Source organism: Chenopodium album, chromosome 7 (assembly GCF_948465745.1).
Source record: "Chenopodium album chromosome 7, dcCheAlbu1.1, whole genome shotgun sequence".
Taxonomy (NCBI): domain Eukaryota; kingdom Viridiplantae; phylum Streptophyta; class Magnoliopsida; order Caryophyllales; family Amaranthaceae; genus Chenopodium; species Chenopodium album.
Window position 1 is genome coordinate 63,495,889 of NC_137840.1, and position 27,645 is coordinate 63,523,533.

Consider the following 27,645-nt stretch of genomic DNA (forward strand, 5'->3'; position numbering starts at 1 on the left):
TTTCATTACACATTATTATAACAAATTTATACATAATAATTAAACTATTACTCCATAAAACAGAGCTAGTAGCTCTAATTTATACCAGTAAGTATTTTTTAATTGTAATATTTTTTATTAAAAAAATTATAATATCTATGTTGGAGTGTTGGACTTTCTGTCTATATGTTCCACAAAACATTCTTCAAAAAAAAAAAAAAAAAAAAAAAAAAAAAACCCTGTTCCACAAAACAGAGCAACTAGCTCTATTCTACTTGTTCCACTTTTATACTCCAAACAATTTTAAATGAAACTTATACTCTCTTCAATTTGGTTTTATTTAAGTGTCTCATTTTGTTATTATATATTATTCACTTAATTTAATTTGACTTTTTTTTTCTTTTTTTGAAACAATTCAAATTGACTAATATTACTGATTTATACTCCAAACAAAGTAAACTATTTATAACTCATATATGACCCGAGCCGTGTCAATACCATTGGGATCGAATAGAAAAAATGTTGAATTTATACACTTTGCTTGTGTCAATAATCATCTTGTGTTGTTCATGGAAACCATGTCAACAAAGGCAAGATACAGATTGCTTACACCGGTGCGGCAGTATTAACATTCCCTATCCCTTTGGAATCGGGCCGCCAGACGGCAAGGGCTGCTACTCAAACCCCAACTTCGCCGTCTCTTGTAATTCCTCCACTCCATCACCTATACCAGTTTTAAGCAAATTCAATCTTGAGATCCTCGAGATCCAACGTTCTGGTCGGAAAGGCTCCTGGGGCTCACTAATCGTTAAAATCCCAACATTATCTACGTGCAGTAGAAATAACAACAGTACAGAAGCAAAATGGATGAGCAAAAACTTGACTGATTCACCATTCAGATTTGCAGGAGATGCAGTAGATGGAAATGTATTTGCATCAGTTGGATGCGACGGACACGCCGTGTTCTATAACGAGACTGGTGGAATGATAGCAGGATGCACCTCAGTTTGCAGCCCTGATAACAGTCCATCTGCAGAAGCTGTAACTGTAAGCAGAAGCAAATGTTACGGTTATCGTTGCTGTCAAGTTCAATTGACTTTTGTGCATAAACATTTCATGGAGCTTGAACAATACGGAATAAGTGTAAGAACAACTAATACATCAGGATTTTGTAGAACGGCGTTTTTGATCGGAAAGAAATATTTAGAAGCTGGACCGCCGTTAGCGTCGGGGATCACTGCGGTATCGGTTGTGCTTAAATGGGGATATCCTCCCACATGGTTTCGTAAGCGTGCTTATCTCATCTAATTGTTCTTTAATTTAATTGAATTTAATTGATCAATAGATTGACAAAAGAACGTATCGTGATGGTCACATTACACATTTTTGTAGCCATGGTAATATATTAACTAATTAACAAATTGTTTTTTTTTTTTTTAAAAAAAAAAAAAAAAAAAAAAAAAAAAAAAAAAAAAAACTAAGTGTAGTTGTTTAAATGTGTAGTATGTGTTTATTTAAGACCATTCATTCGATCGACTAATTCATGAAAATATTAGGAAAACTTGTCTGAAAGAGACATATTTGTTCACTATTTTGTATGGAAAGACATTATATATTTAAAGTGGTCTAAAGGACCTTACAAGTTTATGTTGTTGTTTGGAGGGACCTTGAGACCGGAATCCGGCAATAATTGACTTTTTTCTCCGACATTAACCTCTCATATGACCTTAAAAAATGACCCTTTTTTTCCATGATTTCCCTCAAATTCCCTTATTTTGATTTGTGTCATTTAGGGATTTGAAGAGAGAAGGAGGAATTGGAGGGAAATCGAGGGAAAAAAAAAAAAAAAAAAAAAAAAAGAAAGATCGTTTTTTAATGTCACGTGAGAGGTCAACGTCGGAAATAAAAGTCAATTATCGCCGGATTCTGACCTTAAGGTACCCTCAAACAATAAAATAAACTTATAAGGTTCTTTTAGACCACTTTAAACATATAAGGTCCTTCTACACAAAATACTGAATATATGTCCCTTCTAGACAAATTTTACAAAATATTAAATTAAAAAATCATTTTAAAAAATGGAATGAAAATAATATGAGATATTTCTCTGATCGATAGATTGCTCTTTTTATTTAATTTATTTTAAATACATATCCTTGTCTATTTGATTTTATCTCTTCAAACTCTATGAATAACATCAATAAAGTGAGGAAGATTATAATCATGTTAATAAGGGTGTAGAAATGAATTTAAATATGGCGGGATAAGGGGATAAAATAATAAAACTTTCGATGAAAATAGAAAAAACAAAAGGGAAATTCTCAACGATAACCCCCAACTTGTGTAACACTGAAATGGTAACCCTTTTATTTTTCAATTATACAAAATGACCCCCATTAAGAAATTTATCATAGTTATGACATTAATGAGTCTTATTTGGTTAAAAGATTAAACCATGGTTAAATTTTTTTTTTTTTTAAAAAAAAAAAAATCAAATTAAAAAAAATTAAACCACCCAACCACCTTCACCTTCATCTGCCACAGCACACCATCACCATCACCCTCTCCCAGCGCGCGCCACCACCTACGCCTCCACCTCAACCTCACCAAGTCGCCGCTACCAGCCCCTCACCCCAACCCGACAACCCCACTAGACCCAATTAAGACCCTCTTTTTCTCCTTCAACTCACAACCCACACTTGGGTCACTCGGCGCACCTCCCGCTCTTTCACCTCCGCCCGGACCGAACCAAATCCGTAACCCAAACCATCCATTTAGGTTTTCGACAAAGATGTCAGTGGTTCGAAACCCTAACCCGAGCTATTGCACCTCAGTCGAAACTCTAACCATGGTGGTTTGGGTTTGATCTGGGCAGAAAAGAAAGAAAGAGGAGTTGCGGTGGGAGGAGAAAAGTGAGAGGAGAGAGAGGGAGCGTCGCCATCGGGGGGAGGGGAAGCTAGGGGGAATCTTAGGCGCCGGCGGGGAGGATGGCCTGGCATCGGCAGTGATGGTGGAAGGTGTAACGGTGCGTGGCTGGCAGGTTTGGAGATGGTGGTGTGGGTGGTGGTTGGTTTTTTTTTAAAAGTTTTTTTTTTCTAATTTTTTATTTTAAAAAAAATCTAACCATAGTTAGCTTAAATTAACCATTTAGTGAAAAAGGTTATACGTGAGAATAAATTCTTAATTGGGATCATTTTATATAAAAATAAAAAAAGATGGTTACCATTTCAGTGTTATAGAAGTTGGGGGTTACCATTGAGAATTTCCCAAAACAAAAATTGAATCTCTCAATGAAAACAACGTGTTTTCTTTGTGGCTGGCTACACTGCGTGGCCGACTGACATACATCAAAACATTGACCAGGTAACTTTTGAGCGACTGAGTTTCACTTGACCGATCAAGTAACCTTGACCGATCAAATAAACCCCTGATCAAGTAACCCATGAATAAGTAATCTTGAACACACACTATGACCAGTCATGTATGAAACTTTTTATAATGAAAAAAGAGACATAAAAAAAATATATATTTAATACTCCGTAATTAATACTCCACTATTTTCTTGAAACAATACATAACTATTTTTAATTTTTTTTTTTTGAACGGGAACTATTTTTAATTTTGGAATAGTTAATCCAATGAGTAATTAAACAAGCTTATCCTTTCCCGTCAAAAAAAAAAAAAAAAAAAAATTATCCTTGAATTTTATTCTTAATTTAATTTGTTCTTTTAGCTTGCTCTAGATCTTGAATAGCCAAAATATACCAAATAATGTTTTTGGGTCCACCAAAATTCTCTCTAATAATTAATTTCACATAACTAATGCACTTTATAAAATATAAACGTAAATAAACCAGTAAATTACCATCCAAATAGGGGACTTGTTACGAAATTATCACCCGTTAAATGTTTTTTATTTTTATTATTTTACTACCCTTAAATTAAAGAAGTTTTTCGATTCCCACTCTTTTTAAAAATCCGGTGTATTTTATGTTTGAGGGCCCACCTAACGGCTATATTGACCTTTTAGATTGATTTTTCCCCAATTTTTCTATTAAATATTAATCTTACTCCATATTATTTACAAAATAACATTTATTGTAAATAATACTGAGTAAGATTAATATTAAATAGTGTTCTATAATCCTATTGTACCATGATGTGAGTGTGTGTTATCTATAAATTGCCTACTTCTTTGTGGTTCATTTAGTCGTTTTTTTGATAATTGCTTAAATTTCTGTTACAGCTCTTACTTCAAAAGTTCTCATCCTCAGCTCTGTTATTCCAAGTAAGATAATTTTCTTTATGTACCATTATACTCAAATTTAAATGACTGATTTTCCTTGTTTTTTGGTTGGTCATACTTGTTACTACCTCCAATTTTTTTTTTTTTTTTAAGTGACACAGTTTGATCGACACGGAGTTTTAGGAGATTTTATTGACTTTAATAAAATAAGATGTTAGTGGAGTAAGTTGGAGGAATGAGAAATGATAAATTAAAAGAATGTGAGAGGAAGTGGGGGACCATGAAAGGAGTGAGAAATGAAATAAGATCTTAGGGCCTGTTCATATTTACTAAACTAAGCTGAACTGAAATGAATTGAACAGAACTGATTGGAGCTGAACTTAACAGAACTGAACTGAAATGAATATTTTATGAGAGAGGGAAATTAAGAGCTGAACTGAACTGATTAGAGCTGAAATGAACTGAACTGATTGGAGCTGAACTGAACTGAACTGAAAATAAGTAAATATGAACAGGCCCTAAGAGATAGTGGGATGAAGATATATTATTAAAATGTAAGGAATTTCTAAAAGATGAAGTGTGTCACTTAAAAAAAACGGCCGTTTAAGGAAAGTGTGTCAATTAAAAAAAAGAGGGAGTATTGAAAACTTATTTTTTCTTTTTAGAATGGCATAATTAAATATGAAAATTAAAAGAATTTTTCATTTTCGAAAATCATTGTGATAAATATTTGAAATTAAAAATTGAACAAAAGAAAAATTATTTTTAATAAGTTTTATCAACAACAAAATAAATCAAAAATCGATTACAAGCCATTATACTTCCGAACATTTTAAATTTAGCCAATCAAAATTAAGTATAGTGATAATCATCTTAAGGATGACTGCCGCAAAATTGCATGTTAAATGTAGTTTACTATAGTTGGCATGATATTCTCACCTTTTGGTCTATTTGGTACGCATGGTGTTAAATTGTGGGTTGAAGAAGAAATTTGCATATAAATTATTGTATGAAAAATCAATGTCAATTCTCATGGTAATAAATAACTAACGAAAACCCAAATTATTTCACATGTTTCAAAATTTTCATGACAATTATTGTCATATTTGTTTTAACACTGTGTGATGATGAACACATATAAATAGCAAATCATCTTCATCATTGTTACTTTTTAAAGTCAGTATTTGACAGTTTTTATTCGATACTTTTGATGGATTGTATAGTATTTTGTTCTTAATTCTCATTATAAATTTGGTTATATATGCAACTAAAATTATCTGCAATTATGATATTAATTATTTTTTTGTAACCATGATTCTAGTTGTTGGCATACCAATTATAATATATGGAGGATGTTGGGGGTGGTGGCGATTTAAAACTAAAAAGAGAAGAAAGGAGATCAAACTTAGAGCAATGTATTTCAAGGATAAACTAGAGGTACTAGGGGCTTCCAACATAGACACCGCCGAGAGGACTAAACTCTTCACACTTACAGAACTAAAGAGATTCACGAACAACTTTAGCAAGGATCGTGTACTTGGACAAGGAGGTCAAGGTACCGTTTATAAAGGAATGTTGAAAGACGGTCAAGTTATAGCTGTTAAAAGATCAAGAGCCCTCGAGGAAAGCCAATGGAAACAATTCATTAACGAGGTAATTCTATTGTCACAAATCAAACATAGACATGTAGTGAAGGTTCTTGGATGTTGTTTGGAAGATGACACACCTCTTGTAGTGTATGAGTTCATTTGTAATGGAACTCTTTCGGAACATATCCAAAAGTCCATATTCACATGGGAAATGCGCCTGAGAATTGCTTTTGAAACTGCTTCTGCAATTGCATACTTGCATTCAGAGTTTTCAACACCAATTTATCATAGAGATATTAAATCTAGCAACGTACTTTTGGATGAAAAGTTTGGAGCAAAATTGTCGGATTTTGGGATTTCTAGAGCAGTATCTGTGGAACAAACTCATGTGACAACTTGTGTCCAAGGGACATTTGGTTATTTGGATCCTGAATATTTCTATTCGAGCCAGTATTCTGAAAAGAGTGATGTTTATAGCTTTGGAGTGATTTTGGTTGAGCTTTTGACGGGAGAAAAACCAATTCGTACACCAATACTAGTAGATAAAGAAGAAGATACCGAAGATGATGAAGAATTAAGTTTGGTGATGTATTTTGCCTCATCAATGAAGGATTCTACTTTGTTTGATATAGTTGACCCTATGATCATAAAGGATGGCAAGAAAAAGGATATCATGGAATTTGCCAATCTTGCCAAACAATGCTTGAACCATAAAGGACTTGAAAGGCCAACAATGAAAGAAGTCACAATGGTTTTAGAAGGACTAAGGTACAAGAACTCATCATCTTGTTTGCCTCATCCACCAAATGATAACGCGATGGTTAAAAAATAGTACTTGCTTTATTGGAAGCTCTTGATCTATGTTCTCATAAATGTTAAAGATTAAAATTATTTCTGATAAACAATTACCAAGTCAGAGATCGTTTTTAAAAAGTGTGAGGAAGACTCCAACAAAAATAAACTGACTTTCATTATAATGTAACAATGGATAAATGTTGAATTTTCTAATCTAGTACTTCCTCTGTCCCTAATTGTTTGCTCCACTTTCCTTTTTAGGGTGTCCCTAAAAGATCGCCCCATTGCCCCTATACTACTTTTGGCATGTTTTCCTACTTGCACTCTCTCTATCTCTCTCCTCGTTGATACTTGTGCCAACCCATGTGCACCATTTTTTACTCTAAGCCTTAATAAAGTGGATTTATGGTTTGGGGCAAACAATTGGGGACGGAGGGAGTATGTGGAAACAATTATATTATTATTACAAAATTATGATAATTTTTTTTCTCTAATACTCTATATATCCGTATTTAGTGTATGGCTAAACAAAGTAGTTTAAGATTCAAAAAGCTATTTTATTAGTTTAAGCATTTTGTAATGGGAATTAGTTGATCAATTATTAATTTGATACTTTGATAAGGTAGAAAATACTATGCAAAGTACTTTCTTGTAGATGTGTTTGTTTGCTAGTCAAAGTAGTTTTTAAATAATCAACAAATTAAATGAATTAAGTTTGGAGTAAGCTAGTCTTGTTCCCTTTCATTATAAGTTTCAAGTTATTACAATGAAGCTCCCCTCATTTTGCAATACAAGCATATCAAAGTGTGATAAATTAAATGTCAGACACATTAAAGAGCAAATTACAAAGCATCGTAAATGAATTCAAAGGCTCATGGGTCGTCTAAGGGGGTATCTCCAACTCAATGATCCCAGAGAATAGCTCCACATCGTAAATGAAATTACAATATTATTACAGTACGTCGTACACCCTGATAGAGCTAAGAGCTAGAAACAAAATCCAACATGATGATGATATTAATTGAGTTGATAGGTTCAGTAACCATTTACGCTTCTAAAATTTTTAACAAAGCATAGATCTCACTTAATTTGCAACACAAGATGATACTAGAAAGAACTATTGCAGGCACATACACACCCATAAAAAACAATAACAAATCATAAGTTCCACGCCTTTAGCCATCAAGAGGAGCATGATTCATCTAAGTGGGTTTTTGTAGAAAAAAACTCTTGGCTTAGATTTGATGTGTTTCCTTCTGATGGAGTAGCAACATTAGCATGTACCTTTTTGCTCAAACACGCTAATTTCAAGGCGACTTGCATCATTGTTGGCCTTAAAGCTCTTTCGGGGTGTAGACAATGCTTTGCAAGACTTACAACTACCATTATGTCTTCAGTCATATTGCTACTTTCTAAGATTATAGGATCCAGCATCTTATATGAAGCAGATTCCTCTGTTTCTGCAAATTGCATTGCCAAATTCTCTGCATGGTTGTCTGAAAACAGACGAACAGCTTTTCGTCCTGTTAAAATTTCAAACAAAACCACTCCGAAACTAAAAACATCACTCTTTTCGGTGAACTGCCTTGAACGAAAGTATTGTGGATCAAGATAGCCAAGTGTCCCTCCTACACCATTTGATGATAAGTGAGTTTGATCCAAACTTATAGATCTTGAAAGTCCAAAATCACAAACTTTGGCTGTGTAATTGTAATCCAACATTATATTACATGGTTTAATGTCTCTGTGATAGATAGGAGTTGAAGACGATGAGTGAAGATAAGCAATAGCCCGGGCAACTTCAGATGCAATTCTTAGTCGAATTTCCCATGTTACACGAAACTCTTGGTTAGGACTATGAAGGAATTCCAAAAGAGTGCCATTGGGGATGAACTCGTAAACTAAATGTAAAATTTTAGTTTCCAAGCAACATCCAAGCAACTTTACCACATTTCTATGGTTGACTTGTGAAAGAATAATTACCTCATTTATGAACTCTCTCCATTGGTTATCACGCAATGAGCTTGATCTTTTAACAGCAACAAGTTTCCCGTCACTTAGCATTCCTTTGTACACCGTACCTTGTCCACCCTTACCAATTACGCGGTTTTCGTTGAAGTTATCTGTTGCTTTCTTTAATTCATTTTTCGTGAAAAGTTTAGTTTTCTCAACTTCTTCTTGGTTTAACCTTTGTTCTTCTAATCTTCCTTTGAAGTATTTCTTTCTAAGCTTTGTTTCCTTTCTTCTTTTTCTTGTTTTGCACCACCAACATTGGTCAATAATGTAGCACGTCAATATAATTGAACCTACAACTGCAATTTTCAAAGTCGTAGTGTGATGACTCATATAACTAATTGCCAAAACAACCACTTATTTAGAGACAATATATGTTGAAGTATTGATTCAAAGTTCATATAGTGTTTGAACTGGTGTTTTTTAGGTTACTCCTACTGTCGTTCAGATTTATTTTTGAAAATGCAGTTTTTGAGAGGAAATTTATTTTGTGCTATTGCAGAGTAAGATTCATGATCCGTATGAAAATAAAATTCCTCCTACACACAATCTCACTATATCCACTATTCTCTTTTGCATTACTCCTTTGTGATCAAGTTTACTTTTTAATATTGAGAGCTGTTACTTTTTAATCCACTATTAATAACTTTTGCTCTTCTTTCTTGTATCCTCGTATGTTTCATATACTTCCTCCATTCTTGAATAATTGACACCCTTAAGTAACCATTTTTTTTTTTCTTGCTATATACTACCTTTATTTTTATTAGTTGACACGTTTTGACTTTTGCACTATTCACACACTTCCATTTGATGATTTATATATAAGGAAAAATATAGTCAAGTGAGATCTTGTTAGATTAATCACAATGTATATTTTCAAAATATCAACTTTTTATATTTTTTTGCTTATCGGTAGTTTTAAAGATATTAACGATTTAATTTGTGCATTAACAAACGTGATTAAAGAAATGTGTCAACTAAAAAGAAACGGAGGAAGTTTATAACATTAAATGTTCCTTCCGTTTTTAAATACTTGCTTTATTTTAATTTTTTGCACTATTCAGTTGTCTTACTTTGACTAATATTTGTGATTTATACATAATAAAAAATATAGTCTTGAGGGTACTTGATGGAATCATCTCAATGAATAGATTATTAATTTTCAATTGTTAGAATTTATACTTATTGATAATTAAAGATATTAGTGATCAAAGATTAGCATCGGCATACGTGTCCAAGAGAAATTGAGCAAGTATTTAAAAACGGAGTGAGTAATAAGTTGTTATAAGAATGGAATCTGTTTTGTTCACCTTAATTGTTTATTCCAATAAATTCAATTTAGAAAAAATAAGTTCTGATAAGGGTTGATTAAGGGCATGTTCACTTCAGCTTAATTTCAGTTCAGTTCAGTTTAGCTTCAACCAGTTCATTTCAGTTCAGTTCCAATCAGTTCAGTTCAGTTCAGTTCAGTTCATTTCAACTCAGTTCAATAAATGTGAACATGTCCTAAGTTTAAATTATAACTAAAATAAATTTTATAAGGCCTAATAAGTTCAAATAAATTCAGATTAGATCAGAATAGTAAAAATCAGGTATATTATAGAAATATCAAGCATTTAGTAATATTCTATTTTTATAAAATAGCAATAAAACATGGTCAAAATTGAGAATTAAACTCAAATGTGTCAATTATTTATGAATGTTGGGAGTAATAATATAGATTTTTAGGTAAGTAGTTCAACATTTTTCCACATTAAAATTGTGCGTGTATTATTTTCTCGGTTAACACTTAACAACAACATTTTATGAAATTCATTTTTTTTTTTTAATTATTTTTCTTTTTCCTCAATAAATGTTAATCTCAAAGTTCAACTTGTACTAGTATTTTTTTTATTACTATCTCCATCCCAAAATGATCAACCTATTTGCATTAAAATACCCACCAATTTACAACAATATTTGTGCAAAATTAGCTTTCCCATATAAAATTTTATTTTTTCACGTATTTTTAATACTTTATCTCTCTACTTTTTTACAAACCTTATGTAAATTAATCTTTCCAATATGTTTTTAATTCTTTTTATTTGAGTTTCTTAATAACCGCGAAATCAATCCAAAAGGCTCGAAGTTTTGGAGACGAAGGGAGTATTATTTTTCAATTTCTACATCTTCCCTTTCACTTTGTACTGCAACCTTAATATAAGGTACGAAGTAGTAAACAAAGTAGAGAGAAACACTACTAAAATTCGGGAATATTGCGACTGTTTTATTGCGACCATCTTAAAAACGGTCGCAATTTATATTAATTACGACCGTTTTATAGCATGTCGTAATTTTCATTAATTGCGACCGTTTATTTTTATTATTGCGGCCGTTATAACGGTCGTTACAATTATATGAATTTATTTTTTTTTAAATAATTACGGCCGATCTAACAGTCGTAGAACCGGTCGTAACAGTTTTTAAAACAAATCGATTTGCTTTTGTTAAAACATGGGAAAGGGAAATAAGAACAGAGAAGAAGATGGGGGAAGAGGGTGAACCACAAACAGCGAAGTGAAGCGGTCGCTGCTCCGCTGTTGTTCCCACCGGCAACCTCACTCCGGCCATCGATGCTACACAGGTATGTTGTTTTAATTTTGTTTTTTTTTTTTTTTAATTTTATTAAGGCCGTTATTTTGTGCGAAAACCCTAACTTAGGGTCGCAAATCAACACCACGCAGGCCCACCGTCGCCGGATTCCCCTCCTGCTCTTCTCTCCTTTGTATTCCGACGGCGGTACTCAGGTAAGTGGATGTTAATTTTTTTTTTTTGAATTTCAGTTTATTTGAGCGAAAACCCTAAAATTTGGGTAAAAAACTTCTCCTTCGCAGGCCTACCGTTGCCGGTGTCCTCTTCTCTCTTCGCCTCCTCCGTTAGTTGTCCACCGTACACCAGGTAATTCATGCAAGTTTTTTTTTTTTTTTTGAATTTCTGTTTATTCTCTTGTTGCTATTTTTAATTGTTATCCTCTGGTTTCTTTATTGCTGCAAATGCTTTGTGCATTTGACGATAAGTTTAATTGATTGTTTATTTAGTTTTTGATGGATTGGTGGAGTAATATTTTTTTGGTTGTTTATTTAGTTTTGGATGGATTGGTGGAGTAATATTTTCATTGGATGTTCTTATCTTGTGGTATTATGGTGTTTGTTGATAGAGGCAATTAGGCAATACTTCTAATTATCTTGAATTTTAATTTTGTACTTAAGGATGAGGGTGTAGGCTATGATGAATTTTAATTTCTTGCGTTATTATGATGAATGAATTGAATGAGTTTTGGCTAAAAATAAAAGCTTGTAGCTAAACTCAACTGGTGTATTAAGTTTAGACTTGATTTGTATTGTTAACTATAGCATCATGGGTGTATTTGGGTACATGTTTAATGAGCTTTACCCTTTCATCATAATGTATTTTTGATTGAAAATATAATCTAATTGTTTATGGTTTTTAAGTTAAATAACATAAGTCGTGTTAAATGTTAAACTGTAGAAGCTGAAGATACTGGCTGTGAAGTGTAATTCCTCCAGAAACGAAGTAGTTTCAATTGAAAAGCCTAAACCATAATTACGAGGTCATTGGCCGGTCTACCACCATCTCCCCATTTTTCACTCATAGATACTTTGTATTATTTTATGGGTGGGTCAGTTGGGGTTTTGAAGAGGGTGTATGGCATATTGGCATGTGCCTTGGTGAGGTGATTTTTGGGGTGGGTAGTGTGGATTTTCAGTGTTAGATTGGTGGTTTCGTGATGGTTGGGGTGGGTGATTTCAAGAGTGATTCTTTGATCTCCTCTCTTCTTCCCAAATAAGGGGGAGGAGAAGTTCTTGGGAGATTGAGGTAGTGGGAGAAGATGGGTTTGCTGGGTATATGTTTCCAAGAGTTTTATACAATTGGAAATGCCGCATGTATTACTACTGTACACAAGATTTTTGGGTCCCTTAGCATAAAAGCTTGAGGCATGATGTCAAATTGTCAATGCAGGATGAGATGAAACTGATAGCTTGGTCAGATTGAACATTACCTTGGTTGTTGAGAGTCTGAATGGTATTGTAATCTTGTCTTGTTAATTTATGGTTATAGCTTTAACCCACATATATTAACATGTTATGCCATCTACATGCTTATTAGAACTGGAACCTATACAAATTTGATATCATAATGCGACTTATTAAAGAGGCTTGAGTATGAGTTAACATGTGTGTCTTCTTGTGGTAGCCTGGTTGGCTGATCTAGCTTATGGAATTAAGTATTGATTCTCTTATGGAATTGATCATTAAAGAGGTTTGCCTTTTATCATTTTATGAGGTTTAAAACTTATCGTCAAGTGTGTTGAGCATTATAGGTTTAATTGATTACTAAGCGATTTAATTTTTGTTTGGAATTTATTCAATTATTCATGGACCTAACAAATGTGTTGAGCATTTTAGTTGGGATTAAGTGTGTGTCCTAATGCCATTGTTCATATTTAAGAAGTTTTCTAATCTTTGATTGCATGTCTTTGTCCATTGTTGGTGACTGCTTTGGAGTATTTTAGCTTTTTGAGTAAAGATTGCAAGATGAGATGTTTTACTACCTTTGCCTTTTTTGTTTTATGGGTCTTGATTTCAATTGGGCAAAACTATAGATGTTTTGGGGGGTTAAAATATAAATGGTTTACTAAACAATGGAGTTTAGTTCCTTTGCCTATATGGTGCTACAATTAAATGGAGTGAGCCTATAGATTATTTGAGGGTGTACCTGTTCAAAAGAAGATTTCTAGTTGTGATTTGATACTTTTATGTTGCCAAAGTCAAGCACTCTACTAGATTGTTGCCTGTTATTTCTTGATTTGGAAATGTGATCATAGCTTTTATGTTGCCAACTGTCAACGTACTCCGTATTACTTACCAGACTAACCTGAAGATATTTGTGCAATAAAGTTTCTCCTTTTCAAAGACAACAAACAGCAAAATACAACTAGCAATAACGATAAATCTTATACAACAGGTGTATAATATACACATGCTAGTAACTGTAGATCGACTTAAATTAAAAATTAAACCATTAATTCTATTGTATAAAATACACTCGTTGCACAAAAGTTGGTGAAATTTAACTCTTGAACTTTTGATTAAAGCTATGTTCTCAGTCTTGACCTTTTGGTTGATTTTTTTTTTTAATTTTTTTTTAATTTCGTTATTTAATGTGAAATAGCTAATTGTGAGTCGCAAATTAACCCCTTTTGCAGCTCCATCGTCGCCAGATTCTGCTTCTGCCTGACCTTCCTCCTTTTGCTGTCTTTTTCCATCGCCCCCACTAGGTAAGTCGGCTGTAGTTGTTTATTTTTTTCATTTTAAAATTTTTTATAAAATCCCTGCCTAAAAGTGTAACACCACTATATACCAGGAACACCTTCGTCGCCGCCTGTCAACTCCTCCGCTGTGTGTTTTTCTTCCATTATTTATCTACTTCTTTTACTTGTGCAATATGATTCATATTTATGTTAGTTGTTATGGAGTTGTGATCCCATGTGTTGGAAAATTTTAGTTTGGTATTGATAGCTTGGTTCATTGTTGGATTTTTTACGCTTTATTATGCGTAGGCTAGAACTTGGATGTGTTTTGGTCGGAATAGAAATTTATTTTGCTTTATGTCCAATGCAGGACTGTTGGATGGTGTGAACTCATGTGTTGGATATTTTTAGTTTTCGTTTTAAAAATAAATGATTCTTATTGAATTACAATGACTTTATTAGAAATATGTATGTTTAAGGGGTTATTATAATCTTTTGAACAATAATTTGTATTATGGTTCTATAAAGTATTTTGTAAATTATTTTGTTTTTTCATGAAGGGTTACATGTTGTTGTTTTTTTTTTTTTTTTAATATTTTTATATTTTGATTTTTGTTATCAAACTCCCATCTATGTTAAGTATACAAATCATGTTGCTTCTATTATTTTATTAATGTTACATCAATTTATTTTGAAATGGTATAATTATAATTTTTTAGTGTAAGTTATAAATAATTTAATCAATATTGTAAATTATAAATAATAAGTATCTTAGAAAAAATGTTATAAAAATTATAATTATTTATCAAGTTAGAAGCATGTGACATAACATATGTTTAAATCTCTTAATAAAGAATGTGAAATCAGCTTTCATGTTCAAGTCATGATAAGGACCTTTGGATATCATTCCGATTCTAATTGTATCATATGCCAGTATTGTAATGAATACAAGTTCAGTGTGAATGATTAATGTGATTTGTTTTTCATAGTGTTGTAGAACTTGTCACCATGAAAAGGAAAGAGCGTTGGTGGATGTACGATAGATACGATGGCGGTAATGCTCGTAAACTTAGGCCAGAGTTTGTGGATGGTGTTGAACAATTCATACGGTTTTGTGAAGCTCATCCTGAGAGCCGGGGCATAGATGAAGTAAGATGCCCTTGTCTGTTATGTAAGAATAGACGTCTTCATGATGCCAACACAGTAAAACTCCATTTGTACAAAAAGGGGTTTATACCTGATTACTATGATTGTGTTTCTCATGGTGAAGGGTTCCCTACATCAAGTGTAGAGCAACCAAATACTTACCGTGAAATGGTTCTCGATGCTCTTGGGAGTAATCATGAACCACCAGGTGACGATAATACTAGTGGTTTAGACGAAGAGCCAAATGCTCAAGCAAAAGCATTTCAAGAGCTTTTAAAGGCTGCCAAGCAACCACTATACGAAGGTAGCTCCATGTCTGTTCTAGAAATGGCATCTCGAATTGTATCTTTGAAGTTGGAATACAATTTGCCCCATAGATGCGTTGATGGGTTTGCTTCATTACTGAACGAAGCGATTCTCGACAATAATAAGATGGGGAAAACATTCTATGATACAAAGAAGATTCTTAACATACTTGAGCTTCAGCACAAGAAGATCCATGCACGCCCAAAGGGTGGTATGTTATTTTGGAAAGCTGATGCTGAGTTGGATAAGTGTAGAGTGTGCGAAAGGGATAGATACAAGAGGACTTCAAAGGGGTCATTCGTTCAATTAAAAGAACTCATCTATTTTCCAATCACTCAAAGGCTACAACGGTTGTTTGCAACAAAGAACGTTGCGGAGGAAATGACTTAGCATTCCAAAAATCCAAGAGTCCAAGGCACAATGGCGCATACTAGTGATAGTGAAGCTTGGAAGCACTTGGATAGATCCTTCCACGATTTCGCATCTGAACCTAGAAATGTGAGACTTGGTATGTGTACCGATGGGTTTGCTCCTAATGGCAAGTTTGGTGGTCAGTATTCATGTTGGCCAGTCATTCTGACCCCTTATAACTTGCCTCCATCGATGTGCATGAAAAAACCATTTATGTTCCTTTCTTTTCTCGTTCCAGGTCCTAAAAATCCTAAGGGGACCTTGGATGTGTATATGAAACCGTTAATTGAAGAACTGAAAAAACTGTGGGATGTTGGTGCAACAACTTACGACATCTCGCAAAGAAAAAACTTCAATTTGCGTGCAGCAATCTTGTGGACTATAACTGATTTCCCAGCCTATGGTATGCCTCCTGAATGGGAAACAGCTGGTAAAAAAGCATGTCCATATTTCTTGGACAAATCAAAAGCTTTTTGGCTTGAACATGGTGGTAAAATGTCTTCGTTTGATTGTCATCGACAATTTCTTCCTCCTGAACATCCTTTTCGAAACAACAAAATTGCTTTTTGTAAGAACAAGGTTGAAAAGGGGACACCACCTCACATAATGTCCGGCGATGAGCTATGGCAACAAGTTCAACACTTTGCTAAGGTAACAGATGGACCAGAAGCACTTGCAAGCTTGAAAAAGAAGAAACTAGGTTGGTTTAAGCAAAGCGTTCTTTGGGAGCTACCGTACTGGAAGACTCTTCTCCTCCGCCACAACCTCGATGTGATGCATATTGAAAAGAATTTCTTTGACCAACTAATTCACACTGTGATGGATGTGAAAAAACATACTTCAGACACAATAGCATCTAGAAATGACATTGCCAAATATTGCAAATGACCACAACTACATGTGACGGAGGATGCGAGAGGCAAAGACACTTTGCCGAAAGCCCCATTCGCACTCGACAAGGCTCAAAAGAAAGTGTTATGCGAGTTGGTAAGGAACTTGAAATTTCCTGATGGTTATGCTTCTAATTTGAGTAGATGTGTAGATTTACAATCATGTAAGCTTCATGGTTTAAAGAGCCACGACTGTCATGTCTTCATGGAGAGATTGTTGCCAGTTGCTTTGAAGGAATTGCTCCCGGTCCATGTTTGGAAAGCTATTACTGAGATTAGTCTTTTCTTCCGTGATCTTTGTTGTTCCACCATCAAATTGAGTGATATGGAAAGATTGGAACATAACATTGGAGAAATTCTTTGTAAGCTCGAGAAGATATTTCCACCAGCGTTCTTCAACTCTATGGAACACTTACCAGTTCACTTGCCTTATGAAGCTAGGTTATGTGGTCCTGTCCAATATCGTTGGATGTATCCGTTTGAGAGGTTTAAGCTCCTACAAACTCATAGCTGCCATTTTCGTTTATACACCTATACTTGTTTGCATAACATATAACTTATTCAATATTTTTTATTATAGGTTCCTTAATCATTTGAAACGTAAAATTGGCAATAAGGCTCGTGTGGAAGGTTCAATATGCAATGCTTATCTAACCGAAGAGATAGGGTACTTTTTCTCTAACTACTTCCAACAAGGAGTGGATACCAAAACACGGGACTTATGTCGAAATGTTCATGATGATGTTGAAAGCACTTTGGATGATAGTGTTCCAGAACTGTTTAGGGTTGATTATGGACATGCTTCTACTGGTGTAGTTCGTTGCTATTTGGATGAAAAAGAACTACAACGTGCTCATTTATATGTGTTGGGAAATAGCGTTATTCTGGAACCATATGAGAGGTATTAAATTTGTAAATTATCACAGTCACTAAGATTTCATTAAATTTTACATCGTATCCAATGTCGACCACCTTCATCAATACTCTTTCTCTGGTTATATGGAAGGGGGTTTGAGGACCACATTGTTCAAATGCAACCCACTATTCGCAAAGAAGATGTGTGGATTAAACATGAAGCTGAATTCCTCGAGTGGTTTAGGTTGAAAGTGAGTATGATACGCATTTGACATCAAGACATTTTCTTACTTTGTTTCTATAACTTCACGACTAATATCAATTTATTTATATAATTATGCCATATGAGTAGGTGATTCAAGAAAAGCCAAATGATGAAATATTGTTTGCTTTGGCTATGGGCCCATCTAAGCGAGTGCGTACTTGGAGCCAATTCTATGTGAATGGATACAAATTCCAAACTTATGGCCATGGAAAACATAAGTCAACAATGAATTATGGAGTAAGCGTATCCAATGAAGATGGTGGTGATTATTTTGGTTTTCTAGAGGATATCATTGAGTTTGGAGTTCACTGGTGCCCTATGGACTTATAAGACTGTTCTTTTCAAGTGCAGTTGGATGGATTCCACTAGGGGTATGAACATTGATCAGTACAAGCTTGTAGAAGTCAATCATACCAAAAAATACCCCAAGTACGATCCATTTGTGCTTTCTTACCAAGAAAACCAAGTCTACTATGCACCTTACTCAAGTCTGAAAAGAGATAAGGGTCAATGGTGGGCTGTGTTCAAGACAAAGGCGAGGTCTGTTGTTGATGCACCAGTTGACGAAGACTTTCTACAAGAAACCAGTGCTGACATTCCAACTCTTTGTGCTCCGGATGACATTCCGGACTATGAAGGTGATGAAGAAGGTTTTGGAGATTCGGATACTGAAAATGAAGTGTTGCCCGATGCCCCTCCAGACGAGTCCTGTTTCGAATCTATTGATAGTGAGGACGAGGATGAGGATGACGGATTATGGGATGACGATACCGATGATGATCTTAGTGCTGATGGGGAGGACGATTCAACTGAGATTTAGGAGATTGATTGTAACCTTGTTTTGAATTTTTAATTATGTAATCTTAATGGATTTCAATTTATTTTAAAAGACCATCCTAGTTTCAATGTGATCTACTTTTGTAAATATGTTATTATTTATATTTTGCAAAGTCAAGGTTATGTGTGACAGTACCTTATAGATCGTGATATAACATGGCTATATGATTTTTACCGATGTTCATAATGTTTTTCTTATTGTAGGTTGTCATGGCCGGTGGTGATCGTCGGAAGCTGGGACATGCCACCCCGAGAGAATTGTTTCCGTCGAAAGGCCATGCAAATACGGAAACTTCTCAGGAAGTTACCCCATCCCCTGAGCCAGGTGTAGGTGGTTCTGGGACATCTACTCAGGTTCCTGAGACGCAAGACGGAAACTCTCCCATGGGTGAGGTTCCTACCCCCGTTGCGAGAAGGACTTTGCACCCGACGGGGTTATGGTAAGTTACTCATGGTTATCTTAATTTGCATTCCAACTTGAACAATCTTGGTTAGATTTTTATGTAATGACTTCATTTGTTTGCTTATTGGTACAAAGGTTCGATGATAACACCGTGAGCACCTCCATTACAAATATTTTTCAAGCACATTGGCGCGAACCATGGCTTAACTATGAAATGGTTGACAAGGATACTAAGACCCACTGGTGGAACTCGTTTACGGTATTATAAAACCCCCAAGTTTAGTTTACTCATCTAACTTTGTTGTTTTTTGGTTACTTATTACAATAAATTATCATACATTTTATTTTTCTTGTTTGCAGAAACAATACCTTTGGAATGCTGATCTTGATGCCCTCGTGAAGAATGAGTATGAAAAGAAGGCACATAAGAGGCTGAAAGAGATTACATACAATGCTTTGGTCAGAAACAAGTCAGTTCCCAAATGGATGGGAAAGTCTATGTTTGAGCGAATTATGGCGAAAAGAAAGGATCTGGTATTTCTGGAGAGGTCAGAGAAAGCAAAGAAGAACAGGAGGGGCGGCTCCCTGTCTAATCCAATTGAGTCGTCACACTTCCAAGGTTCTATCTCTGCATCAAAGCATGCAAAGAAAATGGTAATACTTAATGGTATATAATAATATTGATATGTTTTAGTAGTTACATACACTAAGCATTTATGGAGTTATTTGATTTGTGCAGGCTCAGAAAGCCGGTGGAGAGCTTCCAACTGCTCCAGAGGTGTTCCTAAAGACACATTTCAAGGAAGTTCCAGGAAAAGGAAAAGTTGCGGCTAACAAGAGGGCATAAAAAATCTCGGTAACACATCTAACTTTGGAAACTAATGAAATTATTTTTTAAGGAAGCATGCAAAACATAGGCACTTATACTTGTGATTTGAAATTTGAGGAACCTATAACCTTGTAAATGCTTGAAAATGTCTATGATTAATCAATTTGAACCTATGAAGATGTTTAATATGCTAAATATGAGTTGTTTGATTGATAAAATCTTAGAATATAGCAAAAACAAAGAAAATGGGTAAGTTAGAAGGTCATTTATGCCATTTAAGGCAACAAATGAACCTATAGCCATGAATATGCATGAAAATGTCTATGATTAAGCAATTTGAACCTATGAACATGTTTAATATGCTAAATATGAGTTGTTTGATTAATAAAATCTTAGAATATAGCAAAAACAAAGAAAATGGGTAAGTTAGAAGGTCATTTATGCCATTTTAGCCTAGTCATGAACCTATAGCCATGAATATGCATGAAAATATGTAAGTTTTTGCAATTTGAACCTATAAACATGTTTAATATGCTAAATATGAGTTGTTTGATTGATAAATTCTTAGAATGCAGCAAAAACAAAGAAAATGGATAAGTTAGAAGGTCATTTGTGCCATTTTAGCCTACTCATGAACCTATAGACTTGAATATGCATGAAAATGTGTAAGTTTTTGCAATTTAAACCTATAAACATGTTTAATATGCTAAATATGAGTTGTTTGATTGATAAACTCTTAGAATGTAGCAAAAACAAAGAAAATGGGTAAGTTAGAAGGTCATTTGTGCCATTTTAGCCTACTCATGAACCTATAGCCTTGAATATGCATGAAAATGTGTAAGTTTTTGCAATTTGAACCTATAAACATGTTTAATATACTAAATATGAGTTGTTTGATAGATAAACTCTTAGAATGTAGCAAAAACAAAGAAAATGGGTAAGTTAGAAGGTCATTTGTGCCATTTTAGCCTACTCATGAACCTATAGCCTTGAATATGCATGAAAATGTGTACGTTTTTGCAATTTGAACCTATAAACATGTTTAATATGCTAAATATGAGTTGTTTGATTGATAAATTCTTAGAATATAGCAAAAACGAAGAAAATAGGTAAGTTAGAAGGTCATTTGTACCATTTTAGCCTACTCATGAACCTATAGCCTTGAATATGCATGAAAATGTGTAAGTTTTTGCAATTTGAACCTATAAACATGTTTAATATGCTAAATATGAGTTGTTTGATTGATAAATTCTTAGAATGTAGCAAAAACAAAGAAAATGGGTAAGTTAAAAGGTCATTTGTGCCATTTTAGCCTACTCATGAACCTATAGCCATGAATATGCATGAAAATATGTAAGTTTTTGCAATTTGAACCTATAAACATGTTTAATATGCTAAAGATGAGTTTTTTGATTGAAAAATTCTTAGAATATAGCAAAAACAAAGAAAATGAGTATGTTAGAAGGTCATTTGTGCCATTTTAGCCTACTCATGAACCTATAGCCTTGAATATGCATGAAAATGTGTAAATTTTTGCAATTTGAACCTATAAACATGTTTAATATGCATAATTTGTTTTGTTTGATTTAAAAAAGCCTACCAAAAGAAGCTTGACGAGTCTTCCACTCAAGAAGGGTCAGAACCGGACCTTAACCAGCTATACTGGGAGGTCGTTGGTGGTAGGAAAAAGGGTGTAGTGAAGGGCCTAGGTGCAAGTGCTAATTTTGTTTTACACCCCCTATTCCGAGAAAGGCTCGCAATCGTACAATCCTTCTATAGCTTCACAGTTGGAGGAACGTGTGCAAGCCGAGGTTGCCGAGGGAATAGAAGAGGCAAAAGTGCAAATGCAGGCACAGATGGAGGCACAGTTTGCAACGCAATTGCAAGAGGCATTGAAGAAGGAGCGGGAGGAGGCAGCAATTGAGAGTAAGCGAATGATGGAGACAATGTTGCAGAACTTGTTCTCTAACTGTTCAGGTGGTCCTCTATTTCAGTTTCGTAGGGAAGATGACCCGAACATGAGTGGTGGTGGGCTTGGTCACCAAACTCCGGTGTCGTAGTTTTTGTTCATAAAGCTCTTACATTATTATTGTTGATATAGGCCTTAGTATTTTTTTGGGGGGAATATAGGCCTTAGGTTTTTTTTGGGAATATAGGCCTTAGGTTTTTTTTTTTTTTTTTTTTTTTTTTTTTTTTTTTTTTGGGGGCGGGGGGGGGATATAGGCCATTTCGTTATTTTTTTGGGGAATATAGGCCTGAAATTGGTATTATATTGTTACATGTTGGCCTTATCTATTTTTTGAAGGAACATAGGCCATTACTTATTCATGTAGACCTAACTTAGTTTTAAATTTAAGCTTATAAAACTATTACTAACTAATTACTGTTACTATTAACTTGAACATTATAATTGTATATATTGTTCGAAGTTGGACTTTTTAATTATTAATGTTATTATCTATATGGATTATGTATTTTATTTTTATTTTATATTAATTTTGAAATTAAATCACATGATAATAGGTTATAGGTTCAGGTTAGGATGGCATCGATAATGCAAATTGTAATTATTTGAAAATTGCATAATAATAATAAATTGTAATTCTATAAGGAATTGCGACCGTCTGTCTAACCTGTCGCAGATCCCATGGTTTTGCGACCGTCAAGGCATGTCGCAGACCACAGCAAATTCCGACCGTCTTAGGCGGTCGTAATCCACTAGCAATTGCGACCGTCTTTGCATGTCGCAGATCCCATGGTTTTGCGATCGTCAGGGCCTGTCGCAGACCACAGCAAATTGCGACCGTCTTAGGTGGTCGTAATTAGGGGTGTACTAAAACTGGCCCGGACCTGAAAACCGACCTCAACCGGACCTGTTGGGACCGGACCTGATCCGGACCTGTAGATTCAGGTCCGGTCCCGGTCCTTGAAATTCAAGGATTCCGGGTTTCAGGTCCGGTCCGGGTAAAACCCGGAAATTTCAGGTCCGGACCTGAAACCGGTAAAATTACTTTTTTTTATTTAATAAGCCTAAATAGGTCCATAAATAGGTCCAAACAGGTCCATAATAGGTCTAAACAGGTCCAATCAGGTCTAAATAGGTCCAAACAGGTCATCACTTTCATATTATTTAAAAAATAAAAAAATAAAAAAAAATAATCAGGTCTATTCAGGTCCAAACCCGAACCGGACCTGATTTTCCAGGTCTAGACCGGAACCGGACCTGTTGATTCAGGTCCGGTCTCCGGTCCTTAAAAATCAAGGATTCAGGTCCCGGTCCATTCAGGTCTGGGTCAGGTCCGGTCCGGTTTTGGACCGGTGTACAGCCCTAGTCGTAATCCACTAGCAATTGCGACCGTCTGGGCATGTCGCAGATCCCATGGTTTTGCGACCGTCAGGGCCTGTCGTAGATACCCGATTTTTGCGACCGTCTTAGGCGGTCGTAATTCCCAGAAATAGCGACCACTATGCCTGTCGCAATTAACAAATTACGTCAGTTAAAAAAACGGTCGTTGAAAATACGAAAAACAGTCGCAATTTGATCTGCGACCGCCACGTGGCCGTAATTTTTTTTTTGCGACCCTTAAAATTACGACCGTGCAGTTGCGACCGGTGACGGTCGCAATTGTGAATAGCGACCGTTTTCCTCAAAAATTACGACCGGTGCTGGCGGTCGCAATTCATTGGTTTTTTTGTAGTGAAAGTTTACATCTTTGATTTTGTTCAATACAAATTTTTGTATGCGGCAGGTGTTTTTTGTAGGGTGTTACTTGTTTTGTCTGGGGTTACTTGTATGGGTGTTACTCGTTTTGGTCAGGGGTTACTTGTAGGGTGTTACTGGTTTGGTATATGGAGTTTTGGTTTGGAGTTACTTGTAAAAGTTACTCAGAACACTACTAGGAAAGTGCCGACGCAAAAAATCCCTTAGAAACACCCTATTTTTCGTCGAAATTAGGGTTTTCGATGGAATTCCGTCGAAAACTGTCGTCGGAAAAACCTTTGTAGAATAAGGGCCTTTTTCGAGGAATTTCCGTCGAAAGCACTTTTCCGACGGAAATCATGCGTCGGATGACAAATTCTTGCCCGGGGAAGTTCGTCGTAAAATTCCGATGGAAAACAAATCCGTCGGAAACTTCTACAAAAAAAGATAAAAAAAACCAACCCTACCCCACACCACCACCCACCACCACGTCCAACCTCCACAGCCACCCCACAAGCCACCACCACGTCCAACCCCTACTGCCACCACAGCACCATGCACCACACCATCTAAACCAACCAGACCCTAAGCCGCCACCACAACCTTAACCCATTCAACCCTAACCTACCTAACCAGAATGAACCCACCAACCAGACCCACCACGACCTTAACCCAATAACCCAAATCTACCACCACCTCAACCCATTCAACCCTAACCCACCTAACCCAAACGAACCCACCAACCAGATCCACCACGACCCTAACCCAATAACCCAGATCTACCACCACCTTAACCCATTCAACCCTAACCCACCTAACCCGAACGAACCCACCAACCAGACCCACCACGACCCTAACCCAATAACCCAGATCTACCACCACCTTAACTCATTCAACCCACCTAACCCGAACGAACCCACCACCACGACCGTAACCAACCTAACCCTAAACCAATAACAAAAATCTACCACCACGACCTTAACCAACCTAAACCCACCCAATAACCCAGATCTACCACCAGGACCGCCTAAAATCACAACCACAACACAAAAAATTGAAAATAAAAAATAAAATTAAAAACAAGAAAACATACCTTTAAATACGAATTTGGCTTTGAATGTTGTCTCGAATTTGGTTAAATATGGTCACATTTGACCATGAAAACTCTAGATCTAGAGTTTTCATGGTCGAATTTAACCATAATAACCATTAATATCTAGAGAACCACCGTAACTCGACAGATTTGAAAAAGAAAAACACCCTTATGTCGTGAACTATGCAGTGCCATGTCGGTGAGAAAGAAAAGGGAAGGAGAAGAGAAAGATAAGGGAAAAAGAAAAGAAGAAGAAGAAGAAGAGAACAGAACGGGAAGGAGAAGAGAAAGAGAAGGGAAAAGAAAAGAAGGAAGAGAAGGAGAACGGGAAGGAGAAAGAGTAGAGAGAAGGAGAAAGGAGAAAATGAGAAATTAAGAGGAAAGAGAAAGTGAGGCGGAAATAGAGAGAAAGAGGGGGAGGGGCTGCGTTTTAAGTTTAGGGTTTGGTGAATTTTTTTTTTTTGTAAATTCTATTCCGACGGGAAATTCCGTCAAAAATTTCTGACGAACTATAAATCCGTCGGAAATTGTAAATTACGACGGAAAAATCCGTTAGAAAGTACATCTATTCCGACAGAATTGTTAAATTCGTCAGAAATAATATCCGACGGAAAAAAAATCCGTCGGAAATTTCGCTATTTCCGACGGAATTTCGGGTCCATCGGAATTTCCCTATTTTCTAGTAGTGGAATACAAGTAACACCTACAAGTAACGAGGAATGGGAAAATTTTGAGAAAGATCTTCTCGAAGCGCAATTGCTATTGGAGAACGAAGGAAAATATGAGGATTTTAAAAGAATTAGTGGGCAATTGGAAGAATACTCAAGGAACATGGCTCCCTATTGGAGACAAAGGGCAAACTTAAAATGGAATTATACTGGAGATACTTGTTCAAGGTATTTATTTAATTTTGTTTAAGGAAGGAAATCGAGGAACAAACTAGACGCAATCAAAGATGATAATGAAAAATGGGTGACTGAAGAGGATGAAATTGCAGGGAATTGCAGCAGCCTATTTCAAGGGTATTTATAGGGGGAATGATATATATGGCCACCAACTCATCAAGAAATACAGAGATTGAGCAGGGCATCAAGGGAATTACCAAGAAGCTTATTGAGGATCAAAGAAATTTACCCTCATATTTGTACACGAGAAGAGAAATTAAAAATGCTCTCTTTGCTATGAAGCCTTGGAAAGATCCGGGGCTCGATTGGATACCAGTGGGTTTCTACCAAAAAAATTGGAGTTGGATGCAAGATGACGTGATAGAGGCAGCGCAATTAGCACTGAAATCATAAATGGACATGAGTAAAGCCTATGATAGAATTAAGTGGGATTTCCTTGAGAAAATGTTATACAAATTTGGCTTGCCTGATTGGATGATAAGAACAATTATGAACTGTGTGAGCTCTACTTCCTTTTTTATAATCATAAATGGCTCCACACAGGAAAAATTTGCTCCTGAATGTGGCCTATGTCAAGGGGACCCCTGTCTAGTTATTTGTTCATTCTTTGTATGGAAGGCTTATCCGGGTTAATTAGGATTGAAGAAGATACAGGCAACATCATTGGGATTAGGGTGGCTTAAAGGACCCCAAAAATTAGCCACTTATTTTTTGTGGCTGATTCGGTCTTCTTTCTGCAAGGAAAGGATAGCAGTATTCAGGCCTTAACACTACTACAAAAATGCTCAAAGAGACCCAAAATAAGAGACCCGTTAACTACATAACCGGTCTCACTTAAAGGAGAGACTCGTTATCTTAAATAACAGGTCTCTCGAAATATAAAAAAGACCGGTCATCTAAGGTAACCAGTCTCAAGGTGCAAAGAGAGACCCGTCCATTCAAATAACAGGTCTCTCAATTTTTTTATTTTAAATTTGAGTAATTAGAAAGACATGTCAGTTAAAAAGACGGGTCTCCTAAAAATTCTTAAAATAGTGCTCTTGGTAGTTGAAAACCCTAACCCTTGAATTTAAAGTATTTACTCACTCATTCTGCTTACTCTATGATCCGCCGCTTTGCCTCTCATCACTCTAGCCTCTCATCTCTCTCCCTTTTCCTTTAATCTCTTTTCTTTCTTACTCCATTAATTTCCTTTAATCTCTCACTCCTTTAATTTCCTTCATGTTTTTCTCAATTTTAAGAATTGGTCTGAACTTCACTCCGCCATGATAAAATTTCAAGATCCACTGCATGTCAAGGTGAGTTTGTAATTTTTTCCCCCTGTTTTAAAGTGTTGATCCTTAATTTTTCGTATTATTCAATGAAAAATCTGATTTTCTTATTATTGTTTTTAATTTTTGTTTTGTACTCTTCTTTAAATTAGTTATGATAATAGATTTTTCATTTAGTGTTCTTGTTAATGTTTTTTAAACTTATTTTCGCCAAAAATAAATTATGAGATTTTAACATGATGTTTTAACGATTTCGTATTGAAGTTTTTTTTAATCAATATTTTTGGTTTTATTCCCTTTTACTTTTATGTGTTTTGACATTTTTTCCCCCTTAGATCTTTTGCAGTGTTAGATCTAGTTTAGTTTATTATTCGTTCAGTTTTTTTTTTTTTTTATATAATATTGTTCGTTTTATTCTTCCATTATGAGAGCCATATCTGATATGTTGATGTATTTTTTTTTTTATTTTCATTTTCATTTTCAATATCGTTTTTTAGTTTTTTTTTTATTATTATTTTCGTTTTTAAAATTTATCTTTTTAGTTTTTCCTGCCAATTCATTCTGTAGCTCGCTTTTGAAATTGGTTTAAATTATTTTTATAAATTTTCGTTGCTATTTTTCTTACTTTGTTTGATTGTCATTTAACGAATTTATAGTTTATATCCCGTATTTCATTAGCTGTGATTCAACTTTTTAGATCTTTGTTTTTCGTACTCTGTATATTTTAGTTTTTTTCCTTTTTTTTAGCTTTAATTTTTGGTTAAGTGTTCGTATTTTTCATTGTTCTTTTGATTTTGTTAT

The 27,645-nt window shown here is 35.1% G+C and overlaps 2 protein-coding genes and 1 pseudogene across 7 annotated transcripts in view; 2 read left to right on the forward strand and 1 right to left on the reverse strand.

Annotated features, from left to right (window-relative positions):
* Positions 1–454: 454 nt before the first annotated feature.
* LOC145640462 (putative wall-associated receptor kinase-like 16 pseudogene) lies at positions 455–6,646 on the forward strand (annotated as a pseudogene).
* Positions 6,647–7,498: 852 nt separating this feature from the next.
* Positions 7,499–27,645, reverse strand: part of LOC145638067 (wall-associated receptor kinase-like 8) — a 41,455-nt gene continuing 21,308 nt past the window's right edge. Inside the window, exon 3 of the mRNA XM_081689031.1 lies at positions 7,499–8,921. Coding sequence (XP_081545157.1) covers positions 7,792–8,921 — 1,130 coding nt within the window. The 3' untranslated portion in view covers positions 7,499–7,791. The remainder of the gene's footprint in view (positions 8,922–27,645) is intronic.
* Positions 11,108–22,041, forward strand: LOC145639153 (uncharacterized). 6 transcript variants are annotated; one of them, XM_081690318.1, is made up of 10 exons: positions 11,108–11,245; positions 11,346–11,408; positions 11,496–11,559; positions 13,889–13,960; positions 14,047–14,081; positions 18,848–19,083; positions 19,182–19,305; positions 19,407–19,700; positions 19,786–19,902; positions 21,471–22,041. In XM_081690318.1, exons 6-9 carry the CDS (start codon positions 18,854–18,856, stop codon positions 19,891–19,893), a joined length of 756 nt encoding a protein of 251 aa, XP_081546444.1. In that variant the 5' UTR covers positions 11,108–11,245; positions 11,346–11,408; positions 11,496–11,559; positions 13,889–13,960; positions 14,047–14,081; positions 18,848–18,853; the 3' UTR covers positions 19,894–19,902; positions 21,471–22,041. The 6 variants fall into 6 exon arrangements, with proteins under 6 accessions (XP_081546444.1, XP_081546445.1, XP_081546442.1 ...); XM_081690319.1 differs by lacking the exon at positions 14,047–14,081; XM_081690316.1 differs by lacking the exons at positions 18,848–19,083; positions 19,182–19,305; positions 19,407–19,700; positions 19,786–19,902; positions 21,471–22,041 and adding exons at positions 14,923–17,172; positions 17,267–17,587; positions 17,693–17,792; positions 17,894–18,717.

What these genes read in the sequence shown, in the direction of transcription:
- LOC145639153 (XM_081690316.1), top strand. Translation starts at nt 16,892, where the DNA reads ATGGAGAGATTGTTGCCAGTTGCTTTGAAGGAATTGCTCCCGGTCCAT. An exon ending in TGGATGTATCCGTTTGAGAG is followed by an intron (nt 17,173 to 17,266) that starts GTTTAAGCTCCT and finishes TTTTTATTATAG; the next exon opens with GTTCCTTAATCATTTGAAAC. An exon ending in TCGAGTGGTTTAGGTTGAAA is followed by an intron (nt 17,793 to 17,893) that starts GTGAGTATGATA and finishes CCATATGAGTAG; the next exon opens with GTGATTCAAGAAAAGCCAAA.